The 24,594-nt window shown below is 36.9% G+C and overlaps 1 protein-coding gene across 2 annotated transcripts in view; it reads right to left on the minus strand.

Moving 5' to 3' along the window:
- The window catches only part of PTPRB (protein tyrosine phosphatase receptor type B), a 97,818-nt gene that overhangs the window by 40,157 nt on the left and 33,067 nt on the right, over positions 1–24,594 (minus strand). The window contains exons 1-9 of one of the 2 annotated variants that reach the window (XM_075209524.1): positions 18,697–19,394; positions 18,216–18,486; positions 8,139–8,417; positions 6,964–7,221; positions 5,053–5,316; positions 4,271–4,537; positions 3,172–3,432; positions 2,139–2,405; positions 289–552 (exon numbers count right to left, since the gene is read on the minus strand). In XM_075209524.1, the coding sequence (XP_075065625.1) occupies positions 289–552; positions 2,139–2,405; positions 3,172–3,432; positions 4,271–4,537; positions 5,053–5,316; positions 6,964–7,221; positions 8,139–8,417; positions 18,216–18,486; positions 18,697–18,750 (2,185 nt within the window). In that variant the 5' untranslated portion in view covers positions 18,751–19,394. Of the gene's footprint in view, positions 1–288; positions 553–2,138; positions 2,406–3,171; positions 3,433–4,270; positions 4,538–5,052; positions 5,317–6,963; positions 7,222–8,138; positions 8,418–18,215; positions 18,487–18,696; positions 19,395–24,594 lie in introns of those variants that run through there. The other variant, XM_075209523.1, reaches the window with a different exon arrangement.

The following is a 24,594-nucleotide window of genomic DNA, read 5'->3' on the forward strand; positions in this document are numbered from 1 at the left end:
CTCAATAATCATTGTCACACTGATGATTACTATTCTATGAATGGCCTGAATGTGTATCAAAAAAACATTTTTTTATTGCAGTACCATGTCAGACGAAAAAATCTATGAATACTTTCATGTCAAAAAAGACAAAAGTATTATAGGAGTGATACCTTTATTGGCTAATCAAAAGAATGGTCTGAAACACAACAATGACTATGTAATATGTAGCTGATGTTAATTTAGCAAAACTGCAGTACTTAGTATATCAACATATTCAATATTTTGATATTCAGTAGGTTTTTGTACCTGTCCACATTTGGCTATAAGAATAGTTCTCAAACCTTCCGCTCCGTGTTGTTACAGTCACATTGTATAGTCGTCCAGGAGTCAGAGAGCCAAATGAGCCTTCGGTGATAGATTTAGAGAGTGTGAGTGGTGGAAGGCTGTTACCCTGATGAGTTAATGTGACCACATAGGTATCAACTTCACCAACAGCCGGGAGCCAGGATATACTAAGGTGATCGCTCCGACCAAAGTTATTGACTGTAACCCCAATTACACTGGATGGCACTGAAATATAGAGAGGCAGGTGGGGAGAAAAACAATTGTCACATTTTTACATATATTAAGTTTTAGCTAGAACACTGGTTAATAAGAGGTCGATTCCTTGGGAATAAAATAATCTCTCCCTCTCATAAATCAGTGTTGGTATATACAAAGCAAGCAGGGATATATATATATATATATATATATATATATATATATATATATATATATATATGTACATATATATAGCTGTCAAAGTGGAAACTTATTGGTGGTACGGTAGCACTCCCGTATACTGGCCCACTTCAACCACTGTGTATATATATCATTGGTACCAAAGGTATATCCTTGGTGCTGTAGGTAAGTATTTATTACTGTTTTGTTACTTTACATCTATACCCTTAACTGTATATATACTCTTTTCCCTTAATTGAATCTTGTCTTAATATTTTGGAATATAACTGGAACTACATTTACCTAATATATTGACATTTGGTAAAGGTAATATGGTTCTTCTTCAGTATTTGACGTCTGCTAAAAAAAACCTACTCTGCCCACGGCTGACCATGTCACAAACTTGATTGTGGCTAAGAATGCACGTTATCACTTCTCTTTTCAGCATGTTGAATTTACATGTCCAGTCCATTGTTCAAAAGTATTTAGCTATGTCCCTTAAGTACAGGACATAATCACTTAAAGGAAGGAAACTACTTGATTAAGTTCACATAACTATGGACCTTACAAATTTGCTGATCTCGTGTAATTAAACATTCATCCTTGCTGTAAGTCTGATATCCTGTACATAGACTTTTCACTTAATCTGCATCCTTTCTCCTCCCAAAAGATCCTCAGTACAATTTGTAATTATTCTTGACGTGTTCTTTTATCTGTCTTTGCTTGTTTTCTGTAATTGTTATGTATATAGTATGGGCATAGTACTATTATACCAAATGGGGCAGCATGGTGGCTTAGTGGTTAGCACTTCTGCCTTACAGCACTGGGGTCATGAGTTCAATTGCCGACCATGGCCTTATCTGTGAGGAGTTTGTATGTTCTCCCCGTGTTTCCGTGGGTTTCCTCCGGGTGCTCCGGTTTCCTCCCACACTCCAAAAACATACTAGTAGGTTAATTGGCTGCTATCAAATTGACCCTAGTCTGTGTGTCTGTCTGTCTGTCTCTGTGTGTATGTGTTAGGGAATTTAGACTGTAAGCCCCAATGGGGCATGGACTGATGTGAATGAGTTCTCTGTACAGCGCTGCGGAATTAGTGGCGCTATATAAATAAATGGTGATGATGATGATTCATAATACTACAGCTCTCTGGTCTGCCACCTAGAAGCGCTTACAAAATTGTTGGTGGACCCCTCTGCTTAGCTTTTCTATTGGTAGCAAAATAAACTTGTGTCATATCTGTTAATATTGTACTCAAATTTCTGACATAAATTATATTTTTATGTAAATATTTTTCAATTTGTTGAAAAGGGAGATGAATGAAATTCTTAAAGCCATCCAACTCATTCTGCATTTTTCATGAGCAATTACTTACTATATCAAATATAATGCATCCCAAGCTCTTTATTTACATTAATGTCTTCTAAACATTATCTTACCTGTCCGGCCCTCAGCCAGGGCCTGTCTAGATGAAATGCCCCCACTGATAGTGGTCACTACCACAGAGTACAGTCCTCCGGGCTTCAAGGAGTGGAACTGGTATTTATTGGTGTCACTGGACACACTCTCATTCTTTATAACAATGTTTTCATGTATTAGCAGGACTTGATAAGAATCCACATCACCCCGACCTCTCGTCCAGTCAGTGTACAGGCTGGTTGTTGCACCCAGATTGGTTACGTTTAGGTTAATAACCTGGGATGGAACTGTATAGAAGGTAAGAGATGTAAACAAGTATGGTGTTTTTTATTCAATTGCTTTTCAAAAAAACAAATTCTACTCAGCAGAAATATAACTACATACAGTCATTTCAGATGTACAATATATACTTCTGTCACTCTGTACCCTGGACAGTGATATTTGATATTGCTCTATTGTTATGTTACATATAATAGTACAGACTGACCCATGGTTCTCTTGAGTATCTCTCACAAAGAGGGAGTGTATTTATTAGTGTTATCAGCCTTTTCCTTCCCGTTACTCTCAGCTTAAATCCCTGGAGTTTTGCATCCACCCTTCCTTTTTTTTCTTGCTTTTCCTTGATAATTTATACATGTATAAGTTGAAATGGGCTAACAGGATTGTGTGGACATGATGATGGAGATACTATCCAATCATTACCTGTGTCAGTCAATGACTCAATATACCATCAGCAGATTAACTACATCACTTACTCTATTTCCATCTCTGGAGTTTTATTATTACTATACATGTTTTATATCTAACAGGATGAATGTTTATCTTAATATGTGGCTTTAGAATTATTTTTGCGTTGTTTACCTCTTATGTGTATAGCTGTATCCTCATATTTACGCACCATCTCATTGTTTTTGCTGTAAATAATGATCTAACATCCTACTACTTTACTTATGACATATTACTTAAATTAATGTCCTCACATGAAGCAGGGACCATGTGTATCACACCCTTCGGGAATGCTGTACGTCATGATGTTATATTCATTGCTCTCACCTGTCTTTCCTTCCACAGAAGTCCAACTGCTAAGATCCCCACTGATGCTGGTAACTTTGGCTGTGTACTTTCTCCCAGGCACCAGTTCGATAAAAGTATACTCTTTGGCTTCCCTAGCAAGAACTTTGTTGATGAGTGTAAGATCCCTGTCTGCAAGTGACACCACATAACTGTCCCATTCTGTAAGTGGCGTAACCCACGTGACGGTGAATGAGGATTCATTGGCATGCTTTAGACGGAGCTGAGAGACGGCCTGAGGAGCTGTGTCAAAAAAAGGAACATTCATTCATAAAAACATTTGCGTTTTTAATCCTTAAAATTCATATATATTAAATCTCAAGATAAACATAAATGAGACATGAATAAACTCAACACACACAGTAGATGCATAAATAAAATATAAAATGTCATCTTTTCCAATACAGAGCAAAGGGACACTTAAAAAAACCCAGCCTTAATTGTTCCACAATATATTTTCAATTGAAGTAACTTTATTGAGTATTTTACTCAGTAAATGGCCACAATGCAAAGTACCAGTACCACATCTACTAACATGTACTAACCATAGATAATCTATCCAATTTGGTTTCCCTATGAATAACACCAGTTTGTACATTCAGAACAAATTTGCTGAGTGGAAACTGGCATTTTTAAAGTTTTGCTGATCCATTCCTTTCTATAATGGGAACAGAAAAAAGAGAAGGGAAGCCTGTTTACTATATTGCCATCTTAGGAAAAAATGCTTCATTCTTTAAGTAAAGCTTTTTATTTCATTGGGGAATATTTAAAAAATATTTTTTTTACAAAGTAGAAATTAAAGCCCAAGACTAAACCTTCTCCCAAGAATGGAGAAAAGGTGTGATCTTGGTGTGTGCTGGGAGAACCTGTAAAATGCACCAATTCACAACCAAACGCTGTGCATCCAGTTTGCATCAAAATATGAGATCCACTGTTTGAATTAGTTGTAGTTGCAAGAACTTTTTAAATTCTTTTTCATGTGAGACTTAACGAGGGAGACAGAAAGAGTAGAGATTTGTGTGTGTGTGTGTGTGTGTGTGTTTGTGTGTGTGATATTTATTGATAAAATGTATCAGCTGACCTGTTCTGCCTTTGCAATAAGCTTCATTTTTTAAACCACCACTGTCCACAACAACGGCAACTTCGTACTGTCTTCCCGGTATAAGCCCCAGATCTTGAATAATGAACTCTTTATGGTGACTTTCTAAAGTTCTGTTCAACAAAACGACAGACATGTTGAAGAGCGCAATGTGATATTTTTCCCAGTCACCAGCAGGTGGCATCCAGCTTACTCGGAGAGATTTTAGGCCGTTGCTTTTCATCTTCAGGTCTGAAACCCTGCCTGGGACTAGAATAGAAAGCGAAAAGAACCATAATTACAAATGTAAAAATTATAACTTGCATTTTTAACTTGTGGGACTCCAAGTGGCGTTCAATGTGTAATGCCTTATAGTACACATGTTATAGGTTGGAATTACTACAGCATATAGATATCAAGGACAGATTAAAAAGTTTAAACATTGTTATTGTTTTATATATATTATTTTGCGTTTAGTGTAAAGATGTATGAATAAAACATATGAAACGTTTAAGGTTCATTACAAAAAATATGCTATTTGATATGTGCATGATATGTTATGCAGAGTTAGCTATAAAACAACAATTCATTTTATTTTATTTTATTGCAATATCATCAGTAAGTAATCAGTTTAATAAGTGAAATCAGCAATAACTCTCTGCTAGCACAAAATGTTCATATGTCCAGGAATGAATGTAAGCACACAACAGCTTATGGTGAGTACATTATTTCTCTGGCTCTTTCATGTCCCCAAGCAAAAATGACACAAGTGATCCAATACATACCAGTCCTGCCAGTTGCCATCTTGTCGGTGCTTAAGTCCCCAGCAATGGATGTGACAGTAACCTGATACAGACGTCCTGGAGTTAGTTCATTAAAGGTGACCTCTGTGGAGGCAGAATTCAGAGTTCTGCCATATTTTATTACTCCTCGCTCAGATAAAGTCATATTATAGGAATCAAGTTTCCCTCTAGGTGGTTTCCAGCGAACCTTTAATGTAGCAGAACTTCCATCATTGACCACAGATAAATCAGACACTTCACCAGGAGCTAAAAAATGAAGACAACACAAGAAATCTTAATGATTAGGTCAAATACAATTCAAAATTAATAACAAAGTAGCACAATATGGGTAAAATGAAATGCTCTCTCTTTATAGTTACAACGTGGTGACTTAAATAAACCCCACAATTAATTGAAAATCTGGATATTTGTGGAAATGGAGGAAATATGAGAATGTGCAATTAAAATCACTGAAATAACATGCAGTGAACATATTCCCTTGTTTATTACAGCTTATGAATTCATGGTAACATATGCATAAAAGTAAGTAATGTTACTTGCTACAAGTGTGATTGCTATACTTTGTGCCCTGCACAGTACCATTCCCTGGCCAAAAAATTTTGTAGTAGTAATTACTTTTTAAACAAATCACCATTCAGCCATTGAAGTGCTCTGGTTTGGCTGAGCAAGAGGATTTCTATAAATGCATGTTGGTTGCAGATTAAGTCATTTTTCAGAACAGTGTCTGAATGTACATTAGCTGCAGTTGGGAAATGAAATCTGTACAAAAGATAGATATGTGCTTTGTACTTAAGGCCTTGTAGACAGGAGTCTTAATATTACATAAGTGAATGTACACTTACACTTTCTGACAAGCATGTGCCTCACTTTGCATCGTGTCCATTTCATTGTTGACTGTAGCGTTCTGAGACGTTAACACTTGGTAAAATAGGGTTTTACTTGTTTATTGAGTGATCTGTACACTATGCTGCAGGGAAGTTTTGAGAGCCTGCTTTGAATGTATCATAAATGCTAAGAGAAAGTAAAAAACTTTGTGTACACTATTATCCAACGTTACTTTTTATTACTGCCGCAGAACTAATAGGCTGATTTGCTAAGTATGATACAGTGATTCATAGCAGCCATATGATTTTCCAATAGAGCTCAAGCCTTTTGCCACACTGGACCAACGCTCTGGAACCTCCTTACCTCTCCAGTCTAAGGGTGAAGGTGTTCTATTCCAGAACCATAACTTACCTGGCTAAATCTTTATACAGTAATCTATCTACTCAGTGGATGTTATATAATTGCATGTAAACTATAAAGAGTGGTTAGTCCCATGAGAGAAACACACTATATAAGTGATATATATATATAGAAGGCTGATTGCAAGTACTATTTTTTTGATATAGAGATTGAAGAAATAGCCTACCATTAAAAGCATACCATGATAATAAAAGAAAAACATCTCAACATGGACACACAGTACATGTTATTTTTTGGATAGTTTATATAAATAAACAATATTTATATGACTCCATGTTTAATTCTATAAATCTATTTACAAAATATAGGCTAAAAGCAATTAGACCTTAGCAATGCTTTAAAAAGCTAACATTTTGGTAGGGTACTTGGTTTCCCTATAGGATGTTTGCCTTTGTACAGTTACTAAAACATACCTAAATTACATGACTGTAACTGCTGTGTACATTTTGTGTGTGTTTTTAAGGAGAAGTGAACCAGAATCTTAACACAGAGATGGTAAGAACCAATTCATGTTGTACCAGACGTCGATACCACAGAAGTAAACCACGTGTCAAAAAATAAAGCAGAGTGGAAATTGAGTTGATTAAATCCTATAAACAAAGTAAGGTATTATTAAGTGACCAATCCAGTTTATCAGTTAGTTATTACCTGTTCTTACTAATTTAGAGTTCAAGTTTTGCAAGCCTGCTGCCTCAGTGATGACTGTGACATTATAGACATGTCCTAGGAGAAGTCCAGTAAAAGTGTAGGTAGTAATTTGTTTATCCAGGATGACTTCATTAACTGTCCTTTCTTGGTCCAATAACAACAGTTTGTAATGTTCTATATTCCCAGAACCTGGCATCCATGATACACGAATGCTGTCTGATTTACTAAGAACGTCAATGCTCTTCACAGGCATTGGGACTAAAAAATAGAGAGATAGGTTACTTAGACCATAACTGTGTAACAATAACAATAAACTTATGAAAGATATAGATTAAATCTTGGAAGACTCGGGTACAGTCCCTGATCTAACACAATTCTGATAACAGAAATGTCCATCTACTGCTACAAAATTATACTATATATATATATATATCCCGATATTTTATCAGAATCACAACCATACTTTTCACGTGAGAACACAAAAAAAAATAGCTAAACAATGAAACTAACAAAATAGTCGTTGATAAAATATAGGATGACAATAACCTTTCAAATAAATATTATGTTGATAAAATAGACAATAGAGAAGTAATTATCACACCCTATATTTCACACTAACTTAAAGTCATTAATCAGACACTATCTCTATTTTCATCAACTAGAACAAACACATTGAGTTTGTTGTCTCTGGATAAATGATCACTGAATGACCAAATTGTAAGTAATGGTCCGATTGTAAGTAATATGATCATATGCCAATTCCATTACACATATAATACAGTGCAATCACTACTCATAAAATGCTTTGGGTTTGGCATAATGGAGGAAATCCTTTAAAACAATTGTTTTATACTGGTCAAATTGAATTGATTCAGTTGATGAAAAAGTGTACACCAATTGCTGATGTACAGAGGACAGGGTGGCATTTTGAATGATTTGGGAGGCTTGGTCTGGTCATTTTCAATAACATATTGCTAACACAAAAATATATTCTTGATCGCAAAGACAGCCTTCAAGCACACTGAGAAAATCACGTTAAGGCTGCTGTTACAGCTTCCATTATCATACATACATATATACATACATACCTAGATACATAGGTGTTTATAGTTAATTTACTTATTCACTGTGTTCCTTAGATAAAAGAGAACATCATGACATATTTACCATCTTACCTGTGGCTCCGTTAATGGAGATTGCTTGAGTACTCTTGCTACCAGAAGTAGCTCTGATGGTAATAGCATATTTTGTGCCAGGATACAGGTTAGTAAACATAGCTTCTTTTCTTGGGTTATTTCCAAAGATCTCAATGTCTTGGACACTTTTGTTATTGGTATTAAGTAATTTCAGTTCATATTGATCTACCCATCCAGAAGATGGTGTCCAGGAAACCTGGAAACTTGTGGATGTAACGGTGTTCCTTCTTACTTCAATTTGAGAAGGTGGAAGAGGGTCTACAATAAAGAAACAAAACTTGCAAAATTAATTTAATTAGCACATATGGTTCTACCTCAGGGAAGGACTGGCATACTTTAGCTCGGGGGCAAGATTTGACTCAACAGCCTATTTTATAGTGAAAAAGTTAGCCCACTATGGTACCAGCCCTGACCAGATGCCCCCCTACTCCCCAGCCCAGCCTGCCCCTGTTCTACCATAAGATTTCTTTATCATGCACATTTCATTCTATAATTTAACTTTATTAAATCTGCCCTTTATTTGTATTAATCTGTACTTATTATTATCATCTCATCATCACTGTTTATTGGTAAAGCGCCACAAAAGTCCTCAGACCCGGAAAGTTGGAAAAGCAAATAATACAAAGTTAAAACTAAAGATCAAAGTGTCTCCCCCTCTTTATTAATTACCCCTCAGTGTAGCACATTGGTGTGGATTCCTCTCCTGGGACTCGTATTGTTACCTGATACCACTCTCTATGGATGAGGAGAAGTACACGTATGAGAACTGCACACAAGCCAACAACAACAGTACTGTAACAAATAAAATAAACATAATAAAATACACTGACTGATCTGACTCACAGGGAGTAAGAATACTTTGGCTTTCTATCAGCAAATTGAACTCTGGCATTGTCCATAGAACTGGCTTTTTTGCTGGGGACCTACATTACTATTGATATTATGATGATCTTGGGGAATTGTAATGTAATGCACAACTAACATGGAACTGGGAGCGGTTAACCTACCTGACCTGATTAAGTTCGGAACTAAGTATACAACAGATAACAACTAGCAATATATTTACATTAGAGTTGAAGCAAATGGGCTTTACAGTTGCTTTGCGTATGCTGGGCAGTAACTGTGTAAATATCCAGTGACTAAATTGGAATATAGGATACAATTAAACAGCTCATAACTGAGAAAGGAACAAGGAAGAGACAAACAGACCTCAGTACATTAAAAAAACAACTAGATTCTGTGACTCTCATTACAATGAAAAATATAATAATGCTGTGTTGTTATCAACAGTAAATCTTCCTAGGTGTCAATATTTTGGAAATGTAATTTCACTAGAACTAAAGAAGACTTGTAATAATTTATAGATGTAGAACATCAATTAACTATTCAGTTGACTGTGTTTCCAGAGAAGAACATTACTTTTCTCATTCACTATTTATACCTCTTAGACCATGGTTTCCCAATCCCAGTCCTCATGGCCCCCTATAACAGTGCATTTTTTCCATATCTCCTATGGATGAGGAGATATGGGAAACATGAGCACAGGTGTATTTATTACTGACTGATCCACAGGTGGTCCTGATTATGTCACTGGTGACCTGGAAAACCTGCACTGTCAGAGGGCCATGAGGACTGGATTTGGGAAACCCTGACTTAGATCGACAGTGGCAGGGATTAGCTTTCTTGTTGAACTGCTATATACTATGGGTCTGATTCATTAAAGCATTCAAAATGAACATAATTTGCATTTTTTTAAAAACACACATGAAACGGGTATATGAACGTCCATATTCGACAAGGCATGAATATGAGGATATTAGTGATTAATACCGGGGCGTAGGTCTGCTCTGCTCTACCAGACAGGACACTGCATGATACGTCCAATACATATGAGCATTAGAAACTCACAAAATAAAGTAGAGAAAATAAACTATTTAATTAATGTTATCTGATAAAAATACAGTCATTAATGACAAAACATTAAAAAAAATATATATTTAATTTTCTTCCCAAGAAAAACATTTAGTAAAGTGTAATTAATGTCTACTGTATGTAAAAAACTTATTTACAGTTGCTCCTGACTGCAAACATATATTCTAGCATGAATACTCAGCCGTCATCACTAGTAATCAGCATTTAGACTAGACCTGTAGTTGGAGCAAGAGATACGGCTGAAAAACAAGTACCTCAGAGACGCCCAGAACTTGAATCGGATGCTGCTGCGTGCGATCAAGCTTGGCATGCCCTTACTGTGTATCTGCCCCTTGCCCACTCCGTTCTCTCCCTGACTTGTAAGCTGTTGTGTCCTTTGCGCTCGAAGATAAATTGTAAGTCAACGCGCTCTGTGGCGTAAGGTCCGTTTCTGGGAATGCGCTGATTAATTATGTGCATTATACGCAACAAATTGCCAGTTACGCTCCTCTATAAATGAGGCCCTATGTGTTTCCACACAGATTGCTTTTCTACTTTTCACATGCAAAAGCTGCTGAACAAATGTGGACTGAGGTAAATAGTCCATGGACTGGGTCTTAAAATTTTACTAATCTATAAATGTTGCCTACACACAATGGAGAAGCCATTATGTAGACCGAACCAATATTCATGAGAATGCGACCTATCAATTTACTACTATTCAGTGACTTACTGAGACAGTGAATGGGCAATATTTAGGAGGAATTGCTTTAATTGGAAATATAGCCCCTGACAACAAAATGTCTGCCTTCCATTTGTTTAGGCGACAGGTGCACTTGAGGAGCACTGATGTGGTGATTATTACATAAGAAGTCAGGGCTCCATCAAGTTTCCTTACAGGGATTTTGATAAAAAACTGAGAAATATTCTCAGCTGAACAGATGGCTCAAGAGAAATGTTCTCTGTTTCCTAAAACACAAATTCCAAAGCCTTAGTACTTTGAACATTCTGTCTCTGGAGTTGAAGCACACAGTGAGACATAAAACGGTTTGCGTGCCTAGAAGGTATAGTTTAAAAATTCAGACTTTATCTAATCTATCTGGCCCAGAAAACAAACACTTAGTCCCTTTAACATCCGCTAGAACAAAGAGACAATGAACTTGGGAAGTGCCTGGGCTGAAAAGAGTCCTGTCTGGAAACAAACACTTAAGCCATTTACATTGTTAGAAAAAATCTTTGCTGGCCAGCAGCCATCAATGCAATATTATACAAGTTATGTATCACCATACAGAAAGGTTACAGCCCAACTTCAGTTCAATCAGAAAACTACAGCAAATAAACCATTATTAAATGAATTTGACATCTCACTTACAGATAAAGGTTCATGATGAATCTATCTTGTGTTTTGTATTATATGCCACATACTCTCATCTATCTATACCAGGCCTGTCCAACCTGCGGCCCTCCAGATGTTGTGAAACTACAAGTCCCAGCATGCCCTTCCAGCTATCAACTGGTTGTCTACCAGCAAAGCATGCCGGGGCTTGTAGTTTCACAACATCTGGAGGGTCGCAGGTTGGACAGGCCTGATCTATACTGCTATTGCGGATTACATCTCTTGTATATTCTCCATTATGTTCCTTTCACCGTTATACACCTGCTGCAGTGCAGACACTAAATGTCAGATACCAATCATCATCATCACCATTTATTTATATAGCGTCACTAATTCCGCAGCACTGTAGAGAGAACTCACTCACATCAGTCCCTGCTCCATTGGGGCTTACAGTTAAATTCCTTAATACACACCCACACACACAAACTATGGTTAATTTGTTAGCAGCCAATTAACCTACCAGTATGTTTTTGGAGTGTGGGAGAAAACCGGAGCACCCGGAGGAAACCCATGCAAACACAGGGAGAACATACAAACTCCACACAGATAAGGCCATGGTCGGGAATTGAACTCATGACCCAAGTGCTGTAAGGCAGAAGTGCTAACCACTACGCCACCGTGCTGCCCATAAACACTTACCAATGTGCAAAAATCAGCCTTGCAATAAACATGCCATTTTTGCACCTGTTTTTCAGTACAGCAAAATGTGCACAGAAATGGAAGCATCAGCAGGGGTGCAACAATTGGCAGATTGGGGTCTTCTTAGCTAAACGCAGGTTAGACACAGCCATGTGTCTAGGATTAAACACACATGCAAGAATACATTGTAGTGAAACAAGATGTTTAAATTAGCTGCATGAATGGAATCATGTGCGGAGAATGTGCATATAAAGGAGATTTCTGGTTTAGTGGGGGATGAAAGACCTTTTTGCTTACCGCTATATCGCTATACAATTTGCTTTTTACGTGTGCCTTGGAGGTGCCGGAGATCAGGAGTTGCCCTCTACTTTAGTTAACAATTTTCCACTTTTTGTACCAACCAAGTGCACTAGAATTAGGAAACTGTATTTATAGGCACATAAATTCCTATATAATAAGCACATTCAAATGTATAAATACATGTAAAAGAAGTACTTTAAAAGATAAATTGAAAAGTTTTAATCAAGAAAGATTTTGATTAGACGTTTTTATGTTATCCACCATGAAAATCCTGCAGGTGCACCCGGGAAATAAGACATGCACCTATGTATGTGTGAGGAGGACAATGAGGCACATTTGCACTTAATGAAATGCGCTCTGTATCTGCATATTTTATGCTCAGTAAACCATTCTTATTAAATATTTTACATTACGCATCAGAGCACCTTCAGACTTAGTGGTGTAAGAGAAATTGGCACGGTATCTTAACACAGACAGTACATACACACAGACAGACTGATTGGGGAAGAATGATCACCGATTCTTTCCTTTGGAAAATGATTTCTAGTATTGCACCTGAAGACACTGTGCAAATGTTGATTGACATAAATGTTCACAATACCAGTTTGCACTTAAGCAGTTAATAAAAACTGGTTGTCAACTGCATGATGTTGGATTATTATGCTTGAGATATATGTGTATATCTACTGTGCCTCCACAAAAGTGGAATATTGTAAAATACTAGATATTAAATCTACAAAAGTGAATATCAGATCTTTAAACACAAAACTCACTGGAAACATGCTGAACACATGTTAAATATATTTCCATGTATTTTTTATTATTGCTCTTTATATGATGCACAATACAGTAGGCAAGACTAGAGGGGTAAACATAACAAGTGGGATGACATAATACAATATGACAAATATATTCTGATGTGATTGGCATGACAAAATATAGCATGACCAGTAGAACATACAACGATACAGGGGTAATGCACAGAATAGATAGAAAAAAAGTTTAAGGGATGGAGCACAATACTGCACATGGGATATAAATAAAAAGTAGATTGTGGGATATTAGGGCACATGTATAAGAGGAGACAGGGGGACAAGGGACACAAGAGGAGGATGGGCTAAATTAGAGCTTATGGTATAGCAAGTAAACTATTTTATTTTCACACTTTAGCAGTGTTACACTTTTTTACACCAGCTTTTTGCAATATTTAAAATAAAATGAATTGCTATAAAAGTGGCACTATACCTACTATACAAGTTAATTATGTAAAACAACATCCACATATATGTGAAAATAATATAAAGAATAACATAAACATAACATAAAGAAGCAGACCAGACCTTTTGTTCTTAAACCTACAGAATGGTAAAAGTACCTTTCAGAACCTAAAATGTTTGATAGCTGGGAACATTTTTTGCACATTGCAAAGGGTACATACTAAGATCTCTTTCCCATGATTTGTGCTTGATTATACATATCTGGTATGTGTGACATTTATGAGATGGCTGAACAAGTGCAGACAAAATTTGTAAGGTCTGCTTTGCTAGCGAGGACCAGGGAAGTTAGGAACATTTGAAACCATGGGGTAAATTTAGACATTAACAGTTGCTCTTCAGAACAATAATGCATGTATTACAGAGGCACACGCAGGGGGGGTTTATGGGTCTCCAGAAACCCCCCCTCCGCTAAAAAGTGCCCTACATATCGGCACTGTAGTATACAGCAGCCGCGGCGCTGTCTGAGAAGCGTCCGCGGTGGTGCTGTATTGTATACAGCACCGCCGCGGACGCTTCTTTGAAAGCGCCGCGGCTGCTGTATACTACAGTGCAGCCAAAACGGAGCTGCCGCGCATGCGCGTCAGGTCTCTAGGAATTATTTTTTTTGGGGGCGGAGGAAACCCCCCCTCCGAAAAATCCTCCGTGCGCCCCTGTGTTACTAAGATAGATACATGACTGCAAAATATAAAATACTGCAGAAATATAAAATATAAATATAAAATACTGCAGCTGACTTAAGGATGTAGGTTCATGATCACAGAGGTGACATAACGTAAGAGGTTTTGTGCTGCTGTCATGTTGCCCCCTCAGTTTCTCTGCAGCATGTACTGGCTTCAACAATAATAATAATGGGCTCACATGTGTCCTTAAATGGGATGGATCTCTGTGCTGGTATACTTTGCTGTTCCCAAAAATATGATTTAGCCATGGGCACCTATCTAAATTAAAGACTTCAATTAAAACTAGCCACTTATCCACTATTTACAGAGTGAAATGAAAACCTTAATGAGAGTCATAAAAGCAGTTCATTAAAAGAAAAATTCAGTATAAAGAAGAAAGAGTGAAAATGTGGAGCTATGCAGTGCTTTGACCAGAATGTTCATCCTTGTTCTATAATGTACATGGATAGATGAGGTGTAGCATGCGGTGTGCAATGGAAAAAATGTATCAACATTAGGGTATGAACTGTAAACACATTGTGCACCGTGCATATAATAGGGCTCCTTGCTGTAAATGGCCTTTGTGAAGCCAAAATAGAGGGTAATAACCATTGCTTAGATGAGATTATTAGGTGATAATCATGGCTTAGGTAATATAACTAATGACTAATTTATGGCTAATATGATAATTTTAATAAGATATATATATATATATATATATATATATATATGTGCAAATATCTTGAAATGAACACTTTTTTCTTGAGTATTAATTAGTTTATTGGTTGAAAATGTCTAAAATAAGGAGATTGATTGTTTTTTTACTTGGATTTCAGCCCATGTTGTTCCTCTGTCTAAACTGCATTGTGTTCAAATGGAAGACAGTGGAGCACAAATTAAATTTTAAAAAGACATCATCAATCCCTATGAGAATCGCAAGTTAATTTTTTTAAATTGCATTAAGTGTCCATGTGAATGGCTCTTATGATCATCATAAGGATCAATTAATCCTTTTCAAACACCTGTCTCATCTGCATTCTGCAGAGAATCATTGCAGGCTGTATTCCTGTGTGCACGAGTCCTCAAGAACTGTGTGAGCAAATTTCTAGTATTGCACAAGGATAACACTTTTTTTCAGCAGTCACCTAATAGTTCTAGTTAATGCTGGTAACTTGGCTGCTTTATTTATCAGCATCACTGTACTCTTTCAGACTGTCTGCAATTACACTATCCAATATTTTTTAAGAGATAATGTATAAATTTACACAATTCTCCAAAAGGATTTCAAAACAAGTTCAAATGTTAATATCATTATTATGTGTTTTATAGGGCAATTTTAAGTATATCCTGGGCTGATCACTGCCAAGCGCTACAATCCAGTTTAATACTAGAAGGAGGCTAGACTATTGCATCCAACACTGAAAATGTAGTTTTGAGTACAATAGGTGAGATTAGATAAACAAGAAACTCTTGTCTATCTGCGCCCACATGATCCTCTAATCTGAGGGGTCCGGCGCCCCTTTAATGTTCCTGAGGAGGAGATCGTCCCTGCCCAAGCACAGGAGCTGCCATAAGGAAGTATCGGGGTAAACGTAATGGGTAATTCACCTAAAAAATAATGTTGCCTAAATTTAAATTATTGCATTGTTTACTGTAACTTATTAAAATGTCTGATTTTTTTTTATACTCGAAATATAACCTCTATTTGAAACCCTCTGCTTAAACACAGAAACACACTGTGGCTGCTATTTTACAGATGCTAAAGCCTAACTTCTGTGGCCATGGAAACAAGAGGTTGCAAAGAGGTGTCAGTCTTTAACAACCCATTTGTCAAACGGCAACAACAGTGTGTTTCTGTATTATAAGCAAATTATTTCAGTCAGAAGTTGTATCTCAAGTATCAGAAGTTATATCAGTATCTTATGGTGTGCAACATAATGATTTTAATTTGGCAACATAATTTTTGAGTGGAATGCAATATACCTGTTTAAAAGTATTTTAAAATCTGTTTTTAGCTTATTTTTGCTTTCAGTGTTTTTGCAAAGGACATTAGGGGTGCTCTAATACTCACTTGGCTTATGTAAAACGAAATACCACCCATTTAGTTCAACAGAACCTGATCCCTAGTGGTCATGAAATATGGTAGAAAACCTTACCATGCAAAACATCTTATAGGCATCTTTTTCTTTAAGAAATTACTTTCAAACATGTGCTGATTTTAAAATGCAGAAAGTGATGTTTCTCTAGAAAGACCTTTCAACCAAGGAGATATTTATTGTATTCTAAATCAACAATAGCAATCTGTAGATATTCCCTAATACAGATAAACTTTAACAGACTTCAATCACTCAGACTGAACACTTCTCTCATTTTTGGTAAAAATTCAGGTATATGTGAAATAATAATACACCTGTGTTCCGATAACAGGCTGCAGCATCATCGTCAGTCCCTTTCAGCAGAACTAATGATCCATGACACATTTACAGTTGCTCATGAGCCTCTTAAGATTACATTAAGACTAATGCAAACAGGTGAACTTATATACTTTAATCAAAGCCAATTAGTAACCATAAGATAAGGTAACGTACACATCACTAATATAGATCCAAATAATCCTTACTTGTTATCATTCAACAGGAACCAAACATTGTTTCCAGATACATGGCCACCTATCAAACAACTTTCATCCTGTTCATTCAGTTGAATATTAGCATTTTATTGCACCAAATTACATCCCATATGATATAGAGATCCATCTTGTTTATAGCCAGCTATTCATTTAAAATAAGATAGTCAATATTGTGGTTTTCTAATAACCACATATGCAAATTCACTTTCTTAACTACAAATTATGCTTTCAATGAACTTGACAAAAAGCCTTTTATCTATTTTAGAAATATATTCAAATGCTGGATTTGAAAGCTTTTCGATCGCACATATGTAAAGATTATTTTCCCATAAAGTATTGGGCTCTCTTTCACAGGTTCTCTAGCTGATTATGCCCAAACATCATACACCTGTTGAATAGGAGTATATAAGAATAATATGTTAAATATAATACTTCTGTCACTAGGCAGATTAATCTTTATATTGGTATCTACATGCTGTATTATGTCTGATCATTTCAGCTAAGAGTAACCAAATGAATATAGTAAAGTCTGGCACCTTTTGTAAGCTGGGTTCCTGTTATATGAGATACCTGTATTGCCACCTGTCAATGTAGCTCCCTAGACAAGACTTTCAAATTCAATAAAATTAATTTAAATACTATACATTTTATCTCATGATAGATGTTTAATGTATTCAGATATAATGTATTATATTTACTATATATAAATAGTACAAAAATGTTTGTACTCTGTAAGGCCAATTGATATCTCTTGTCTACCCACTTTGCTCATTTATGCTCACAATACATGTTCTATTTTTCTCAAGCAAGCTTTGATGTGTTGCTCCTGAATTTTCTGTATCTGCTGCAAGTTTATTCCATTCATTTAAACATTTTTAGTAATGTTTATTAACATTCTGTTTGAGCAACGCCACCACTTCCAGTTTCAAACTGTTTCCCTTGTTCTTGAATGTATTTTACTTTGGAAAATACTCTCCTACCAAGGCTTGCTGGGACCTTTCATGCACTTCTATACATAATTTCTGCTCTCATCTCCTTAATCTGATCTAAGTGTGCCAGTTATTTCTTGGCGGTGAGGTTTCTAGAACTGGACACAAGAGTCAGATATAACTAATGACTAGATAACAAATTAAAACATATCTCTGATACATCGATGACATTCCCAATTTTGCAATTGTATACCTCCAAGTTTGGAGACAGAATGAGTCATACAACAGCCATGCACCTGTCATACATACTTCATACCTGTTAGCAAAGTAAGATTCTTTGTCTCTCCATCCTGCTGAGATACAATGCTTATTTCATACAGTGTCCCTGCCTCAAGTCCAGTCTGTGTGCATTCATATGAATCATTTGTCTTCTGTATGGGACTACACGTGGTCTCCCAAAAATTCCTTGAACTGCATGTCAAGCTAAAGTTACAGGTACTGCCTGAACTACTCCACTGCACGTAGACTGTTTGCGAAGAAACATTGACCTCTGTGATATTGATGGTGCATTTTACTGGCTCCACATCCTGAAAAAAGTACATAGAACGCATTAGGGCTCAATAACACAACTGCACCTTAATTCACATTCAATGCATGCATGGTAGCAAGTGGAAAGTTAAATCAAAATAGCGCATATAAGAGAACATAAACTGCAATGGTTATATTGGAAGATATAGTCTCAACATCCTTCAAGATGACACCTCAAGATGATACCTTGACATTTGGTTTGTACTCACCTGAATGAGGCTTAGCACAATCCACAATGACAGTCCAAACACATATCTCAGCATTGCGAGAAACCTGATTTAAAATAATCCTTTAGGGATAGTAAATTACATCGCAAACCCCCAAATAAGCAGTGCTCCAGGGATTTGAATACAGGCAAAACGTTGTTTCAAGCAACTCCAGAAAAGAGGAAATCTAGATGTATTCCCAAGGCATTGACTGTAGATATATTCTCTGTGCTTGCAGATGTTTCAGCAGATTAACAGGTTAATTCTTGTAATTTTTTTCTGAAAGGTGGTGCAGTAACACATAGAGGTACCAAAAAGATTTGATTAGAGGTAAGATTTAAGAAAAGAGCGCAGAAGGCTACGTCTTGCAATTTCCACATTGCCATTCTGACCCAGTCTAAACCTGTTCTGTCCCTTCCATCCACTTCCGCAATCAAGAGTCAATTTCCTCGACTAATTTTAATGCAACAATAATGAGCTGAAGCCCAGGCAGAATCCAGCACCTCCCCTCCTTGTGAGGTTGCAGAATGATCCAGCCAGTCGTTTTGGCAGTACCCCTAAGATACCAACCCAGCCACCTTCCTCTGGCTGCTGACCCTTCATTAACCTTCCCTCCTGGTGCCTGCATACATCTGAAGAGAAGTCACTTCTGCACTTGCCCTCTGTTATGCCTGTCCTGTGGATACTGCTGTCCCATGCCAGCACTTTCACTTGCTGATCATTTTTTTTTGCTTCAAATCTTGTTTCTTTCTCCCTCTAACTTTCCTTTTCCCCACCCCTGCCTTCCTTCCTCCTATCTCCTCGTTTCTCTCGCAGCCTAGTTTCCCGAAGCTATTTTGGGACCTTTTTGTTTTCTTTTAATAAAATGTTTGCCCATTATAATTTCACACAAGCAGCCTCACCCAAAAGGTCTTGTTACTCTTTCACCAAATCATTTTGATTTTTTGGACATTAAAAGTGAGGTTAAAAATACATCTCATCGAATCATTCAGGTTGTGTTCATAACTTTGGATTGAGCATTTGGACAACTGCAGATATGTGTGTAACGTTTTCTCTTCTCTGTTTAAACTCTTGGTTATAACAGTCAGCTTCTAGACATATGATGAGGCTGGACATTAATTACTCAAATAAATGTTCTACAAAAATATGTGCAAGACACCAAGTGAATATATAACACTCTAATAATAATAATAATAGAATTCTGCTTGTCACAATATTTATTAGCTATACCATCCCTTCTTTCTATATTATAATGAATACTAGAATACTAGACTGAATGTTGATATAGGTGAGGTGTGTTCTGCCACTTGTTAGCTTCAATGTATATGAAAACCCACCTAACACAACTTTTTGCAGAAAAGAATACAATTCTCCTTTTTATAATGCCATCTTTGTTTACCACCAGGTATATTGTCTGCATGAAATTGCATTAATAGGTGTCAATTACATTATACTGTATGTCACACTCTTTATAATGCCACCCTTGTTATGGTTCATGATTTATGCTGGATATATTGCGAAGGTGCAGTTTATAGAAATGATAACTTATAGATTAAATAACTCATATTTAGTGAATTCCAATGTCAAGCTTTGGGATCGGCACATTACCAATACCCCACACATATACACATAAAACCAGTGCAGATTCCACTCAGAAAACAATGACGCTATGTGCTAGATTTTTCTTTATAAAAACTTTATTATATATTTATAATGATATATGATATATGAACTAATAATAATTACGTTGACCGCCAATTGACTCATCAGTCTACAGATGTAGAGAGCAGCATAATATTTTTCATGGGAAGGGTTTATCTACTCCCGTTTTTTGTGCGGAATGTAAGTTATAATTGGCTACATCAATGAAATAATACCTTAGCAATATACAATGCCTGACCTATATTTATGAGGTACCTGGTCCTAGTGAATTGATAGGCTACAATTCCATGAATATCAATTTAGGTCACAAAATGACTTCCTCCACTGGATACATCCCTCAACTCCCCCCTCTCTATTTTTGTTGATAAAACTACCTTCTTTTCTGTCCCTCAAGTCCCCTGGTTAGGGGACATCCACAATTACTACCTCTTCTACAAACCTCACATTCAGTCCCTCTCCAAACCCTGTTACCTCCACCTCTGGAATGAATCCAAGATCTCGCCATTTCTTGGAAGCCACCAAATGTCTTCTTCACTCCCTTGTAATCTCTTGCCTTGATTACTGTAGCCTCTTTCTCTTTGGACTACCCAACTCCTGCTTGCCTCTCCTAAGGCTACCTTCAATATGGCTGCCCACAATATTTTTCTCTCCCACTGCTCTATCTTTGCTGTCCCTCTCTGCCAGTCACTCCATTGGTTCCCAGTGGCCTACAGAATTAAATTTAATCTCCTCACCTCTACTTAGAAAGCTATTAACCACCCCCCTCTACATCTCCAAGCTCATGTCAAATCACACTCCAGTCAACTCCCTTCACTCTGCCAATGACCTCACTGCCACACTGATTACCTCTTCCCACTCCATGAATTGGCCCAGGTTACTCTCCACCTGTGAAATAATCTCTCACACCCTATCACATTATCCTCTACTATCCAAGGCTTCAAGTGTGCCCTTAAAACTCATTTTTTTATTCAAGCCTATCAGTCTTCCTTTTAATTCATTTGCCTATGCTATCCCCTCCAGTCCCCCCACTCGTTGCAACCCAATTTGTGTTTTCTCCTTCCATTTAAGATGTAAGCTTTCATGAGGGCACTCTTACCTCGTGTTCTCCTTATACTATTACATCACTTTCTGTAAGCCTGCTTCCGTAGCCCTGTTTTTTTAAGCTCAAGCCTACATCATGTTGGACATTGCCATCACTCTTACTCACTGTGCTGTAAATAACTTGATCTGTATAACCAAGTTACCGGAGTATAATTTGTTATATAGTAGATGCCTGTTCTTTGTTTTGTTTTTCATGTATAATGTAATGTGTTCTGAATTTCAGATCTCTGTTTATTACATACTACTTTAAACTGTACGGCGAACCTTTTGTGGCACTTATAAATAAAAGATATTAATAATTATATGATATTCACTGGATGTGTATAGTAAATCGATTTGGTTGTGCACCAGTGTGGTTTTGTGGTCCATTCAGCATATTTCAAGGTGCATGAGTACTCTCCGCTCTTAGGAGATGCTTCCAGAAATTAAAAGAACGCTTTGGTGAAGCGGAAAGCATACTATAGGCAGAACCACCTTTTTCAATAGATAAAACGTTTCCTATATTCATATAAAATATTCTTTTGTTTACCACCATTTTGGGCTTGAATTAGTGAATGATGAGAGCTAGAGAACATCCAGTCAGCCTTTATTACATGTACCTTTTATGTGTGTTTCAAGCTTTTCATCAACATTGCTTGAAACTAATAGTATGCTTTTCTGTAGAAGTTGAACAGGATGATGCAAAATGCATTCCACTATAAGTATGGGGAGGAGATCTTATCTCCACCAGCTCTGTTTGGTAAAAAAATTCAATTGAAAATGGAAGTTCAAGTAAAGGCCCTAAAAATGTGCTGCAAGTCAGATATCTCATTTTTACACTGCTCTGCAAAACCCCTGCACACAATGTGCTTAGCAAGGAAAGCCCTCACTCTGCCCAACTCCATTCATTACCTTGCAAACTACGGCGCCTCCAAAAATGCTGTTATCTTGTTCTGTAAACCCATGTATTTCGGCAAAAATCTAGACACACATTACAGGAGTGGAAGTTGCTCAATAAATTTATAGGCTCATAGCAGGTGCTATCTAGAAATCTAGACACGCCAGAGCACATTGAAGCATGTGACATCACTAAACAGGATTTTGCACTGTATCCTAGTTATTCTGCACCTCATAAATGAGATGAGTTACTTCTTAAAGGCTTGACTAGGACCATCCTTCCACTGTAGATTGCAGATGGTGAGGCAGCCATCTAAGGCATGCGCAGCTACTATTCTATGAAATCATTCACATCAGTCCTTGCCCCCATTGCAGTTTATTAGCTAAATTCCCTACCACACGCACACACACACACAAGGATTTTTTTTTTTTTGTTGGAAGCCAAGTAACCCACTAGTATGCTTTGGAGCACCTGGAGGAAACCGAAGCACATAGGGGACACACATACAAACCTTATCTGCTACAAACGTGGCATCACTATAAAACCAGGCAGACAGAATTATGTAATCTTGAGTAGCTTATGGTTCTGATGTGTGAAATGTGCTGGCATGGTACCTGTAGGGTCCTAGTGACTATCACATGAGCTGTGCATGTTGAGGGTCACGGTGCAGGCGAAAGTGGATATTGTGATACTGATAATCTGCAGTTGTTAGAGTTTAGGATAAGATAGGTTATCTGCTCTGCTGGGATGCAGACTTAAATGCTTTGGTCAAAATATGACCCAATAACTCAAGCTAGATACACACAGATATGCAGTACTGAAGACAAGCACCAACAACTACTGTCTTTTTGTTTTGTATACATCTAGGGAATTTATATTGCCATGCAGCTTCTACCATGTATAATATGGGGTTAACTGAGCATAGACTTATTTCTTCTCTGATTTTGGTTTTAAAATATTACCTTGTGTTGTTCTGGTCTATCAAGCATTCAAAGCTTTTTGGGTGTGGCTTACAATGAGTGTATGTGATTTTGACTGCATTTAAATGGTGTTTGAAACACATAGTTCGTCACTACTGCTTTGGTTGTTGAACAGTATAGAATATTAGAATATTATACAGAATATTCTATTCACTCACATTTACCATACCTTCACCACCAAGTATCTCTCTCTCTCCCCACTCCTCTCTCTCTCTCTCTCTCTCTCTCTCTCTCTATATATATATATATATATATATATATATATTCCCTAAATCTACAGTGCTCTGTAATATGTTTGCACTTCAAGGATAATTATAATATTTGCATGTGTTCTGTACAAATCTATCCACCTCTCTCTTTCCCACTATTTGACTATTTATTTCCATGCCCCATTTCCATTTGTGGAATTACAAGTCATGAAGTTCTTAATACTCTGTACTTGGCCTGTAGAGGAAGAGGCCACCCTGAGAAATCATTTGGTTAAGAGTCATCTTAGGAAGCAGAAATGGGATAATAATAAGACTAAGGGCTAGATTTACTAAGCTGCGGGTTTGAAAAAGTGGGGATGTTGCCTATAGCAACCAATCAGATTCTAGCTGTCATTTTGTAGAAAGCACTAAATGAATGAAAGTTAGAATCTTATTGGTTGCTATAGGCAAGATCCCCACTTTTTCAGACCCGCAGCTTAGTAAATCTAGCCCTAAGGGTTTTTAGATGTGGGTCGTGCATTATATTCAGAAATAGCCCAAAAGAAATTAAAAGCAGAAAGGAGGTTCAATCTTTCTCTACAGGCTAAGTACGGAGTATTAAGAACTTCATGACTTGTAATTTCACGAATTGTGTATACATTGTGCAGTGTACAGGTAAAAAACAATATATTGGTAGAACCTCTTGAAAGTTAAGAGAGAGGTGGAGGGAAAATTTGAGGAACATCAAAAGTTATGGACTGCAATCTCTATCATCCCATTTCAAATAAGTCCATAATTGTGATACTAAATACATTGAATTTTTCTGTGGTTTACAAAAGTTCGAGGGTGATTGGAGAAAAAGATGCTCCAACATTGAATTAGCTCGGGCCGAAATGAGACTGATATATTCAATGGATATATCTCCACAGGGTCTAAACAGTGACTTTGAGACTAAATGGTTTGTTATGTTGCATCACAGTATAGGGACAACGGTGTTTTTATGTTTATTCTTGGTATTGGAAAAAGCCCAGATTTCCCACTCTAATATTGTAAATAGATGAAGGGAGTATTATTAATATGTCTTTATGTTTAC

The sequence above is a fragment of the Mixophyes fleayi genome, chromosome 4 (assembly GCF_038048845.1).
Source record: "Mixophyes fleayi isolate aMixFle1 chromosome 4, aMixFle1.hap1, whole genome shotgun sequence".
Taxonomy (NCBI): Eukaryota; Metazoa; Chordata; class Amphibia; order Anura; family Limnodynastidae; genus Mixophyes; species Mixophyes fleayi.